A 13928-nucleotide genomic window follows, 5' to 3' on the forward strand; every position below is an offset into this window, starting at 1 on the left:
GCACGCGCGCGCCAGTGGCGGAGACAAGCGTGTGCACCGCAAAGGACGCGTGCGCCACTAGCTCTTCTTCGTTTCAAGCTTAGAAGGACAACGACGGGGGCAGGGGCGGCAGGGAGGAACTCTGCCGCCCCAAGAAGATTTTTAAAAGCACCAGCGCCGGAGGGGGAAGAGCGGCGGGGGGGTGTTTAAGTACTACCACCACCACCACCCCCCGCTTAAAGAGACAGTCCCCCCAGTGCTGGACCACGCTTCTGTGGTTCCGTGCACATCCCTACCGGTGGGGGGGAGTGGTGGGAGGGGTAAGTGCACCTTCCCCCTGCTCTTAAAGGGAGACCCCTACCACCTTTGAACCAGTGGACCCGCTGGTTCTTCTGTGCACCTCTCTAGTGGGGAGGGCTACTGCTCAAGGCCTGTGTGTCCTGAGTGAACAAAAAAGAAAAAGAAGATACAAGGGCTCCTATAAGTTTTCATCTTTTAAAAGAGTTAGTGTTTCAAGAATTGGGGGGCTTTTGTTCTCTAAATGTAAAGGTAAAGTGACCGTCAAGTCAATTCCGACTCCTGGCTCCCACAGAGCCCTGTGGTTTGCTTTGGTAGAATAAAGCAGGGGTTTACCATTGCCTCCTCCCGTGCAGTATGAGATGATGCCTTCCAGCAACTTCCTATATCGCTGCTGCCCGATATAGTACCAGCAGGGATTCGAACCAGCAACCTTCTGCTTGTTAGTCAAGCATTCCCCCGCTTTGCCAGGGACTCATAAATCAGAGTATGAGTCACTATATGGTTGAAAGACACAATTCAGAGGGTTAAGGCCTACTATTTCAGTCAGATTGGCTTATTTATTTATTATTTATTTATTTAATTTAACACATTTGTATACTGCCCAAAATGGCTTAAGGCAGGCCTGCTCAATTTAGGCCCCCCAGTTGTTTTTTGGACTACAACTCCCATAATCCCCAGCCACAGTGGACAACAGCCAGGGATGACGGAGGGCCGAAGTTGTGCAGCCCTGGTTTAAGGCCTACAACTATTTTGTTGATATCACCATCCTGAAGGAAATTAAATCAAGTAGGAGATCTGTGAGGTTTATGGGGAATTTCTGGGAAGAGAATCTGTAGTTTTGGACATGGTTGTTAAAGCATTTGTTATTTTTAATTATCATTGTTGTTCGTGTGTGGGGGGGTTAAAAAGAAAGAAAAACAAAAATCTTGTGTTCACAGATTTAAAGTGAACACAAATTACCTGTTTCTTGTGTCCTTATTCACTGCTGAATAATCACAAGGTGAGATCATACTGTTACTATTACTGAATCCACTAATTTCATTTAATTGTGTTTTTTCAAGGGGCGGGGGAGTGGGTAAGTGTTTGGGTAAGCTCTTCTCCATAGTGTCTAATCAGATTTTCATTTTTTTTAAAGCCTAGAAATTCAGTAATCCAGAAACCTTTGGTTTAAGAGAATTAAGCTGCTTTACATTTTCACTTGTGCTCTAAAGAGAGCCCCTGATGGCGCAGTGGTAAAACTGCCGCCCTGTAACCAGAAGGTTACAAGTTCGATCCTGACTAGGGGCTCAAGTTTGACTCAGCCTTCCATCCTTCCGAGTTCGGTAAAATGAGTACCCACAATGTTGGGGGCAATATGCTAAAATCATTGTAAACCGCTTAGAGAGCTCCGGCTATAAAGCGGTATATAAATGTAAGTGCTATTGCTATTGCTAAAAAGAATGGAAATTGCAAGTTAGCATGCCCATCTTAACTTCCACGTCATATAAGCTGTAAAAACTTTGTATCTGGTATATAATGCCTTTAAAAATGAGGGTGCATGCACCCACCCTTTGCCTTGGTCTTTCAGCTGGACATTGGGTTGGGGAGGGATGCATCCAGGCAGACACTTAACAGGTGCAGTTTCCCTAATCAATTCCTAGAGAGATCCTTGATGAATTTCCGCCTGATGCATCTCTGATCAAGGCAAAGTGTAGGTGCTGGAACCTCATTTCTAAAGCAACCATCATATACCAAAATGTACAGTCTTTACAGCTTATATGGCATGGAAGTTAAGATGGGCACCCTAACTTGCCATTTCCATTCTTTTTGCAGCACGAATGAAAATGTAAAGCATCTTAACTCTCAACCGAAGGTTTTTGGATTACTGCATTAATTTTAGGTGTTGTACTAGGTACAGTGGCAACAGAGGCTACATTGGACATCATTATCTAATTGCTGCAACCATTTAACCCATTCAGATACCCCCATAGTATGTGCACAAATGTCTCAGGGCAACTGGTGGCAGGGAGCAGTTCCCTTAAAAAGCCGATTAGGAGCTCCTGACCTGTTCGCCCTCAACCTGCTGCTGTTCCATTGGCAGCGCCCACTCTTCAGAACACCGTGTGCAGCTGTGGCATTGTTCCCTGCAGCCTCTGTGCAGCATTGGGACGTGTGTGTTGGCCATGTGCGTTCCAATGCCGTGCGAAGGCTACAGGAAACAGTGCCGTAGCCACGCGTGGCATTTGGAAGAGCTGGCAGCGCCATCGCTGGAACAGCTCCTTACTTGCTTTTTAAGGGAACTGCTCCCTACCCCGCCAAGCTAGTTCAAATACTGGCACCCAAGCCGGCCCAGCACTTTCCAGAGGCGGCGCTGAACTAGCTCGTGGACATCCCTAAAGTAAAGTCTCTCATCTTCAGGTGGTAGAAGATAATTTCCCTCCAGTTTCAGAATCCCTTTGTTGGACAATGAATGCAATGTTCTCCAAAGTACAGAAAAACTGTAGGTAGTTGTGTTGGTCCATCAACAAATGTTTCCTACCACCTGTAGATGGGACTTTATTTTAAAAGGTCAAGTGTCTGCTACTAGGATAGCTGACTGTGTAATCCAGTCCACAATTGGGCTGAAGATAAATAATCAATGTAATTGCTTATGTACTTGACTTGATTCAAGCAATGTTTTTAAAGGTTATTTTCCAGTGCATGAATTGTTGGTCTTCTTTGGTTAAAAATAATAAACCGATAAAGAAGAAAATTTTGGCAAATGGCAGGCTCAAGTAAATTACATCACTAGTCTTTAACACACACATATTTATAATCCTGTCAAAATTAGTGCATTTGCAGATCAGTGACTGTGTAAAATGTATCTCAACTAGAACAGCTAACACAAATTAGACCAAAATAAGAAAAGGTTACCATGCATAATTTGTTTGTTTTAAAGTCATCTACATGGGTCTTTATTGATGTGATCACAAAGCAAGGCTGATTTGTAATGAATATAGCTGTCCCTTCCAGGATCTCTGTGTGAACATAGGATATTTACTGTTCTTGTTTTACCCCCACATCAACTTTCAAAGTGCTTATTGTTTGACACTGAATGTTGCTTGCCAACCTTCTGGAGAGCGAGAAGACAGCTTGAGTTTTGACACTGAGGTTATTAAAACAGGTCCTTTACAATGGAATTCTTGGGCTACAAAAACAAACTGAGAACCCCTCAGCATGATTTCTGCAGCTCAAGGGCTCCAGAGACAGCTGAGTTTGTGTTCTACTTGCTCCCCATCACAAGTTTTCACAAGATCAGGCTATATGCCCCAGTTTCCCAAATTCTGCAAGCTACTCCACGTAGAAAGAGACCTCAGATAACCATGCTGACATCATGTTAGCAGTGAGAAGATCCAAGAGCCTGTCTGCGTGGGTTCTATAACAAAGCCAGGGTCCCACAGAGCAAAAATCCTGCAGCCTTTACCCTTCCACGGATTTCAACAGAGTCATTCAAGTGACTAAGTGCTGTAAAAGTTACATAAGGCTTATTTTGCATGACTTCTGTGTCAAACCTGTCCAAATCATTTTTGGGTCGATCAAGAAGTACCCAGATTACTTTGATCTTATTCAGATGAGGCCTTTGAATGCTTTTGAAGATATGCCCTTAAATAATTCAAGAGGAGAAATAAAAACACAGGCAAGGGGAAATGCAGAAAGGAATAAGGCAAAGGAGATGATGGGAGAGAGAGTCTTCAGACGCAAGTGGAAAAAAGACACTGGTGGTGGGCTTAGATCAGGGGTTCTCAAACTTGGGTCCCCAGATAATGCTGGACTACAGCTGCCATCATCCTCAGCCACAATGGCTTCTGGCTGGGGGAGATGGGAGATTGGGTCCCCAACAACATCTGGGGATCCAAGTTTGAGAACCCCTGGCTTATACCAATTGGAAAAAGGAAAAGGAGGACAAGGAAAGAATGCAGGGGCAGGGAAAAAAGAAAATGAGTAAGTGAAATAAGGATAAACCATGCATGGGGGGGAATAGTCAAGAGTCCAAGGAGATAGATAGAATGAAAGATATTCCAAAACTCTGACAACTGAACACAGATTTGCCAACTTCTTTACTGCTCCTGCATCTTTAATAACCGGACACACAGAAACTCAATGCCACCTCTTCCCTTCACATCTGGGGAAGCTTAGGCAGCTGAACGGGGACAGGAAGGCATTTCATTTTGAATCTTAGCTTCAAAATTATTCCCACAAATTGTATATTTGGCCAAATCTGAAGCCATTATAGTTCACCCAATCGGAAACTACTCAAAATACGATTCATCAATCAATATTAGAAGTATCTCCCCATAAGACTACACCCTCAGCATTTCTTAAGTCTAAGACTGGAATATTACCGACTGAAACAGGCGTATTTGTAGAACGGCGGGTTATGGTACTGGGTACAAATATTGACCATAGGGAGCTACTAGGCTGCCCAGACTCTGTTTTAAAGAACAAAGCTACAAGACTCTCAAAGTATGGTGAAGATTGTCCCATGGTATATCATTAAGTGTTTTGAGGTGTGAATGCTATTTGTTGGTTTCTACTAAATAGCCAACCACTAAATAGCCAACCTCTCTGACTCTCTTAAGAGTTTCAGTAGATGCAGACTGCACTCCATGATGGTAAATATAGGAAGACCCTGCAGTCTAAGATACTGTTACTAGGGTTGCCAACTGTCCCTCATTACGCAGGGTGTCCCTCATTTCAAGGATGAAATGTTGGTCCTTATAGGTATAACTTGAATATGTTCTAAATAATAACAATGCTGGCATTATTCAATAGCATATAATTCAATTTCATATACGTCAATGATACTCAGGATCTTGTTTATCACTGCATACACCCCCCAGCCAGCCCCCCACAAACTTTTGTCCCTCATTCTGGAATTTGTGTCCCTCATTCTGGCAATGAAATGTTGGCAACCCTAACTGTTACCCCATTAACAAATGCAAAGCAGCATTTTTTTAAAGTGCTGATTCTCTTTGAGTTTTTTGGATTGTGTTTTATCTTGAGCCATGTTTTTAAAGGAACATGCCATATACTGAGTCAAGACCATAGGTCCATCTAGCTCAGTATTGTCTACACAGACTGACAGCAGCTTCTCCAAGGTTGCACGCAGGAATCTCTCTTAGCCCTATCTTGGAGATGCCAGGGAGGGAACTTGGAACCTCAGATGCTCTTCCCAGAGCGGCTCCATCGCCTAAGGCCAATATCTTGTGCTCACACATCAAGTCTCCCATTCATATGCAACCAGAGCAGACCCTGCTTAGCTAAGGGGACAAGTCACACTTACTACCACAAGACCAGCTATGTTTTTTAATGTATTTTTAAAGGGATTTTTTTGTATTTATTTTATTGGCCTCATGTGGAGGGTACCTTGTATTTTGCTGGTGGTCAACAGACTGCAATAAAAATTCAATCTATCTTTCTAAGTGTTAATTCTCTCATATTTAGCAAGGGGAGAGCAACCGTCCCATCCAACTGCAGCACAGCATCCCTCCAGTGGTTGCTGCTGGTGTCTACCTTATGTTTCCTTTTAGTGTGAACCCTTCTGGCTCAAGGAAGTATCTTTTTTTTTAAATGCAAACTGCTTTGAGAACTTTTGTTGAAAAGCAGTATATAAATAGTTGTAGTCACCTTAAGTGGCACAGTGGAGAAATGCTTTATTAACAAGCAGAAGGTTGCCGGTTCGAATCCCCGCCCGTATTAGGCGGATATAGGAAGATGCTGAAAGACCATCATCTCATACTGTGTGGGAGAAGGCAATGGTAAACCCCTCCTGTATTCTACCAAAGAAAACCACAGGGCTCTGTGGGAGCCAGGAGTCAGAATTGACTTGATGGCACACTTTAGTAGTAGGGGAGTGGTTATTTGAAACCTTCCAAACTGGAATAAGTAATGTCCACTGGTGCAGCACTTAAGAACCATATATTTAGACAACTTGCTCAATTTAAGAGGTAAAAGTAAAGTGTGCCATCAAGTCGATTTTGACTCCTGGCGCCCAGAGTCCTGTGGTTTAATCAGCAAACAAAATGAAACAAACCAAAAATACCCCCAATAATTTCTGCTAACCAGTAGTGAGGGCAACATAATGGAAGCAGTGGCCTCATTTGCATTCACGGTTGCAAATGTGTAAAGAAATATTTTTCACAGTTTATGTGGTTAACTGATTCATGACGATTAGCTTTTTACTTCCCTGCGATTTTGCTACAAACAAACCTTACTTTGTTAAAACCTATATAGTTTACTATTCTGATTCTGCTATTAAATTTTAGAGTGAAGGCTGCTGCTAAAACACCTGACACTCTGAAAGCTGGCAGCTAAAATAGAATATCATTTATTTGCTGCTGCTAACAGCATAGAAGCAGGACCAGTAAAAGAGGTGGCAGCCCCGTCAGCAAAGGAGATAGTATTAAACATACACCCCTTTATAGGTGACAACCAAGCCAGCCCTATGTGGCTAAGGTCTAATCACCTCTTCTCATTTGCTCCAGCACAATCCTTCATGAAGTCAAGAAGATGCTTTAAGATGTTTCAAGTCTTGACCCAAAATTTAACATCCATGCTTCAGATTTGAACAGCACACAGAGGAGTGTTCACAGTAGTTGCATCTAACAGCAGCAGCATTCTCTTCATCTGGAGGTTCATCAAGTGCAAGCAGGAATGTTTTCTAGCAACATTGTGAAACCTTTAAGTGCCAGGGCTAACAGGTGTTATGCCATGGTACTACAGTATCTTTTCATCATTTTGGCTTGCTAGTTTCACAGACAGCTCCTGAGCTATTTACTCAGAAGCAAGCCCCACTGAACTTACTCCTAAGTATACACAGGACTGTAGCTGTGCTATTCAATCCTGTGCAGAGCTGTTGATGTCAATGAGTATAAATCAATCTAGCCTTGTATAGGATACAGCTGTCAAGATGGTGGTTTATTTTTTTAAGTGTGTCCCTGACCATAAGTCCCAAGTTAGAAAATGCAGCAAAATAGGTCTACATCAGATGGCAAAAGGGACAAGTACAGAAATCCCCACAGGTTTGGAGCTGAACAAACAACTGGAAACCAGGCAGTGATTGCTAGACCAAGGCGTATATTCCTTGCAAAACGTGGGCAAGGAATCAGTTTCGTTTGGTTCCAAGGGGAGATGGAGGCATGAGGTGGAAGGAACATGAGGAGGAAGAGAAGGGGATCCCACATCAGCTAGGAAAGAGGGAGGTGGACGGAACAGGCGATGCCAATAGCCAGAAAGAGAGTATAACACGCGGGGGTGGGGGGGGTGTTGCCTTACGTTCTCTTGAAGATGCCTCCCAAACAGCTGCCGACCAGCAGGCAGGACTGCTGCGAGAAGAAGACCCAGGTGACCTGGGAGAGGGAGCTCTGGGTCTGGCAGCGCAGATCCAGCAAGGTGGGCCCCAGGAAGGCGATGCACAGGCCGAAGCTGAAGAAGACGCTCCAGTAGGTCAGCGTGGGCTGCAGGTTCCTCTTGAAGAGCGTCGTCACCCTGGCATCCCACCACCACATCCTCGGCTCGGACTCCCCGCGAGGAAGCAGCTCTTGTCAGCCCTACCCCGAGAGGACCAAGTCCCTGGCCAGTCCCAGCGGCGGTTGGGCGGGCTGAGGGGAAAGGAGACCACGCGGCGAGGGGCGCCCCCTCGTTACGTCACGTGCACGCTGGATCCGCGCCTCCCTCCTTCTCTGCCCAGCCAGATCCTTCCCCCAGCCAGAGGACCCCGCAACCCAGGCGCGGGCTTTGACTGCGCCCCGACTCTAAACGCTGCCTTTCCCCACCCGATGCTGTCGGCTGGGTGCGTTTTCTCTCGTTTCGTTAGCAGCCAGAAGAACCCCCCTCGAAAACACCTGCAAGGCGGATCCTCCCGCACACCTCTCCTCCCTGGGCGAGCCAGATCCGCCCCCCGATCGCCGCCTCTCTCTCGCTCAGCCCTCCCCCTGCCTGCTTTGCCTCGCGTGGCCCTGGATCCTGCCCTCTCCTCTCCAAGGGCAAGCCAGCCCTGCCCAGGTCTTCCCGCCGTCCTGCTCTTGAGCTTGCAGCAGGAACGAGGCGCGCACGGAGAGTACTCGCAAGGAGGCTGCAACGTTGGCTGGGCTGGGGCTGGCTCCGCCCCTTCAGCCCTGGGAAGGAACAGCGCGCAAGCAGCAGCAGCAGCGCAGCAGCAAGGGCCTCCTCTCCTCGCAGGCTGCTCCTGGGGCAGCCGAGGAAAAGCCAGGCTTTACCCCCCCCGGACAACCAGACCGTCGGTGCCGATCTGCGCTCGCTCTGGCGCGCAAGGGGAGCGAAGAAGCTCCGCGCCGCGTTCTAGACACGATCCTTCTATTCCCTCCCAGTGAGCGACGTTGATCTGCACAGGCGGCTCCAGATGGAGAGAGCGCTGATTATTATTACCAGAACCTGGTTGAGACCAGTGGCCGCTTTGCAAAGGATACGGCGCGAACCCGTCCATGCGTGCTTTCCCGACTGGAGCAGCAGGTCCCTTCAGACGTTACGTTTTTTTCTGAGCAAATCGTCAGGTGCAATAAATTTACACGCATCCCTATTTTTCACTGCGCGTGAACGCTTAGTGGAGATCGTTCCCGATCGTTGGTGACTGCTTGGTAGGGAGTTTGCGCTCAGGTTTTGTTTTGTTTTTGTTTTTTTAAAGCTTGCACCTGCAGTCTTCACATGTAGCACCGTATTTTCTCCCCCATCTGCATATGTTAAAAAAATCAAAATTTATTTATTTATTTATTTATTTATTAAACGATTTAGAGGCGTGTTTAGGGAAAATAGCGCCTAGGGCAAGCACTGAAATTGCGCCCCCTGTCCAAACATCTGACACCCATCTTTCAGATAACTTTACCATAATATCAGATCAAAAATACAAGTCAAGCTCATGAATCTTTTAATATTTCAAAAACTATTTAGCAGTGGACATAATCAGACCAAAAAATGCTGGAAAACTACAAATTTCTGTATGCTGGGGCTCATGAAATACCCAAATACTATCTGGAGGTGTACTTGGGAAACTAAACAGAAGTGCCTGTTTAATTCTCTACTATGCATTGTAGCATCACTATTACATAAGTTTTAAAAATCAATGGAGAATTTGACTTTTCCGCAGATACTCTGAAAATAATTAAAGGATATGCAGAGTAAACTGTGTCACTGCTTGGAATATATTCTAGTATTTCAGAAAGACAGTTAAAATGAGAGAAAGAGAGCAAGAAACTCCCAGTGGGCCTTAATACTAAGGATTTCACACTCATTCAAAGACAAACTCACCATTAATAGCCATATTATTAAGACATCACATCACAAGAAGCAAAGTAAGAGCAAATGAATACAATCCTAGCTCATAAGCTTCAGCTCAGTATTCACAAGCCCTAATTCTCTGTACATAGTGCCAATCTGAATATGTGGACAGTAACTTATATTATATTAATTAATTATTATTTTTTACCTGTAGCCCCTTTGGGGGGCTTCCTAAAGGCCGTGGGGTGGTCTGCAAAGGTTCTCCCTCCCCCACTGACTTCTAGGGCCTCGCAGGGACCATTTGAGCATGTATGGTGGCCATATATATATATATATATATATATATATATATATATATATATATAAAATGGCCACTGAAAACAAAATGGGCACCACACAGGCTCAAATGGCCTCTGCAAGGTCTGGCATGGTCTAGGGCATCACAGGCTATTTGAGCATGCACGGTGGCCATTTTGTTTTTGGCAGCCATTTTTTAAATTTTAAAAATGGCGCCCTCCTTCAAGTGGCACCCAGGGCAAGTGCCCTGCCTGCCCCACCCTAGATACGCCCCTGCGATTTAATATACCGCCCAATCCACTGACTCAGAATGGTGTACAAAACAGGAACAGCATCTGATAATTTAAAAAAAGAAAAAAAACTATTTAAAGGGCAGAGCCTGACAAACAATAAATGTCTTCAATAAGGTTTTAAAGGCTGAAAGGGAAGAGGCAGACCGAGTGTGGGGAGAGGGAGAGAATTCCAAAGTGAAGGGGCAGCAACAGAGAAAGCCCTTCCATGGGCCCTAGTACTATGGACCTCTCTGAGACCAGGGCAACCTGAGAAGATCTCACAGGACGGGACAGGACTGGCCGGAAGAGGCAGTCCTGACAGGCACTAAGCTCTGAAGGGTCAAAGGTGAGAACCAGCACTTTGAATTGGACCTGGAAGCAAATAGGTAACCAGTGCAGTGACCACAAGAGAGGTGTCACACTATCATATCTCCTAGCGCCCATAAGCAGGCGGGCCGCCGCATTCTTGACCAACTGAAGCTTCTGAGTTGTCTTCAAAGGCAACCCTAGGTGGAGTGCATTACAGTAATGCAGACGATAGATGACAAGGGCATGGGTTACTTTTTCAGGGCCGGCTGGTCGAGATAGAGCTGCAACCAGCAGACCAGCCAAAGCTGGGCAAAGGCACCTCTGGCCACAGCCTCCAACTGCTGTTCAAGCAGGAGCCGCGAGTCCAAGAGGATCCCCAAGTCGTGGACCAGTTCCTTCAGGGGCAGCGCAACCCTGTCCAGGGAGAGACTCAGACTTGGCAATTGGCCAGATCAAGAAGTAAGCAAAAGCAACTCAGTCTTGGAGGGATTAAGTCTGAGCTTGTTTTGGCCCATTCTGACATAATGTCAGAAGAGGCTGCTTTTCTACCGAGTTGGTTTCTTCCCCCCATGAAACCAGGGAAGACCTGGGTTTTCCCCAGGAGGAGAGCTGGTCTTGTGGTAGCAAGCATGACTTGTCCCCTTAGCTAAGCAGGGTCTGCCCTGGTTGCATATGAATGGGAGACTTGATGTGTGAGCACTGTAAGATATTCCCCTCAGGGGATTGAGCCTCTCTGGGAAGAGCAGAAGGTTCCAAGTTCCCTCCTGGCATCTCCAAGATAGGACTGAGAGAGATTCCTGCCTGCAACCTTAGAGAAGCAGCTGCCAGACATTGTAGACAACACTGAGCTAGATGGACCTATGGTCTGACTCAGTATGTGGCAGCTTCCTGTGTTCCCCCCTTTCTAAATCTAAAAATAAAGCAAAATGGATCTAAAAAGAAAGCAAAATGATTAACCATGACTCTGTATTAATTTGAATTCATGCTTAACCAAATCCCATGTTAATTCTGATCAGTTGGAAATAGGCCATCGTGATATAGAAACCATAGTTATATAGAAAGTGCGCCTGAGCCCTGAGCATATGTCAAATGCATTTGCTTACCAGAGAGTTTTGGTTGCAGTTTGAGAGAGTTTTGGTTTAGTTTGGTTGCACATGTTACCAGGGAACAACAATAGAGATGCAAAACCTCTCACACCATGCTTCTGGGAATTATGCAAAGAGTCAGCTTGCACATATGCATGTAGGAAATGTGTGAGTTGATCTTTCACATGACATCTAGAAGCATACAGAGAAGGTGAATGAGTGGCTTCTGCTGTCTGTCATCTTTTAAACTGTAGAACAGGTGAGGTACCACCTGAAGGAAAATGTCCCTATCTTCGAAAGGAAGAAAAGGTGGATCTGGGGAAACTACAGAACGGTTAGCTTGATGTTGATTTTATTTATTTATTTATTTATTTATACTGCCTAATATAGAAATCTCTAGGCGGTGTACAGAATTAAAACATAATATAAAATATAAAGCATTTAAAATTCATAAAAAAATAAAAATCATAATAGATAAAGATTGTGAGCCCTTTGTGAGATTGTGAGCCCTTTGGGGACAGGGATCCATCTTATTTATTTATTATTTCTCTGTGTAAACCACCCTGAGCCATTTTTGGAAAGGTGGTATAGAAATCGAATTAATAATAATAATTTTAAAAAATCACATAAAAATTTGGTTTCAGTTAAAAGCCTGGAGAAGTAGGTATGTCTTCAGGGTCCTCCTAAAAACAAACAGAGAAGGAGATGCTCTTATTTCAGCAGGGAGCGTGTTCCAAAGCCACAGAGAAGACCCCATCCGGAGTTGCCACCAAACGAGTTGGCGGCAACCATAACCATACCTCTCCAGATGATCTTAATATGCGACAGGGTTCACGACAGAGAAGGCACTCTCTTGATACCTTGCAGGATTCTAAAACAGATTATTAAGCAGTTGGTCTGTGAGTCTTTGCAAAGGAATGTGGTCATTACTACTTAGGAACTGAACTAATCTTTTTTTTATAATTACTACTTTATTTATTTATTTATTTATTTATCTATCTATCATATTTCTACACCACCTGACATGTGCAACCCTAGTGGGTTTTTGGGGTGGTGGTGGTTACATTTTATATCCCGCTCTTCCTCCAAGGAGCCCAGAGTGGTGTACTACATACTTACGTTTCTCCTCACAACAACCCTGTGAAGAAGGTTCATTAGAAATTGAACTGACAATGTTGGTGTCTCAAATCTGCCCCTGAGGTAGCTGTCTCACTCTGCCGGGCTAGCTCTGTTCTTTAACCTACCCCTTCCAGTTTCCATACATCAGGTTTAGAGTAAGGATTTATAAATCAGATAATATGCCTTCCAGGCAACTTTCGACTCCGACATTTCTCAAGAAATGAAACCCTGCTGGACGCCTCGAAATGGTAATAAGAAATCTTGTGCCTTTCAAAAGTGTACTGCCAAGTGCACAAAATATGCAGAGGAAGTGGGGAAAGCTTCCCGACATCTGATGTTCTAAAAATTAGGGCACTTGCAGTGTACACAGAAAATATATTCTTTTCTCTTCTCTGTAGCTGCTTTAAAGGAATACACTATGGCTGTCAGATCTGTGGGAGGCTGGGGCTGGGCTGGAGTGGTTGATGCTTTGCTTACGCAGAAAACTCCCTCTGGAGGAGGATGAGTTTATAAATATTTCACCTGCTGCATTTGAGACGCTAACTGGCAATTTTTAGAACGCTCCTGCTTGCTACCCCCCACCCACCCCGCCTTCCAGGCAAAGCAATACACAGGCATGCTGGGCTGATTCAAGCTAATGCTTGAATGTCATGTGGCTTTTTTCTTTGCCTGAGTGCTCCTGGGATGCATGTGCTTTTATTGCCTTCCTCTGGAATGTTTGCATGGAGAGGCTGGAGGTAGAATTGTTATTTTAAAGTGTGGCTTATTTAAACAGCACCTGATATCTCATTCTGCTTGTCTGTTTCCTTGACAGGATATCATGTCTCCTGGGACGTTGTTCAGCTGCCCAAATAAAAGAGCATTAAAAAAAACAAGGCTCTCTTATTCTAGAGTCATTAATCTAGAATAAACAACAGTTCCATTCTTTTAGTGGCTGTCATGGATTAGAAATGCTTCTCCACACTGTAGGAGTGTTATATGTCATAAAGACTCCTTAAGGCAAATCAGTTCACCTTTTCTGTGTTAACGATCCTCCCTCAGGACTCTAAAGTAATGCGCATACAGTCCTATGCACATTAACTGGGAGCAAGTTCTATTTAACTCCGTGGATTTGGTTCTAGGTGAACCTGTTTAGAATTTCACTGCATAACATGGTAAGGAAGGGCTTGGTTTTAATGATACCAGGTATCATATAACAAGACATATCTTCATGCCTCCACTAATCTTACGTCAGAGCTGTGCTGAAACGTTTGCCATGATCCTTTATTACTGCTTGAGTTTTGTTTCAGGTAAATTATTCTGGAGTTCTCCCATA

At 44.7% G+C, this 13928-nt stretch overlaps 1 protein-coding gene across 1 annotated transcript in view; it reads right to left on the reverse strand.

Moving 5' to 3' along the window:
• The window catches only part of MFSD4A (major facilitator superfamily domain containing 4A), a 66634-nt gene extending 58829 nt beyond the window's left edge, over positions 1-7805 (reverse strand). The window contains exon 1 of the mRNA XM_053244240.1: positions 7573-7805. Within this exon, the coding sequence (XP_053100215.1) occupies positions 7573-7805 (233 nt within the window). The remainder of the gene's footprint in view (positions 1-7572) is intronic.
• Positions 7806-13928: the final 6123 nt, after the last annotated feature.

This window comes from Hemicordylus capensis, chromosome 4 (assembly GCF_027244095.1).
Source record: "Hemicordylus capensis ecotype Gifberg chromosome 4, rHemCap1.1.pri, whole genome shotgun sequence".
NCBI lineage: Eukaryota > Metazoa > Chordata > Lepidosauria > Squamata > Cordylidae > Hemicordylus > Hemicordylus capensis.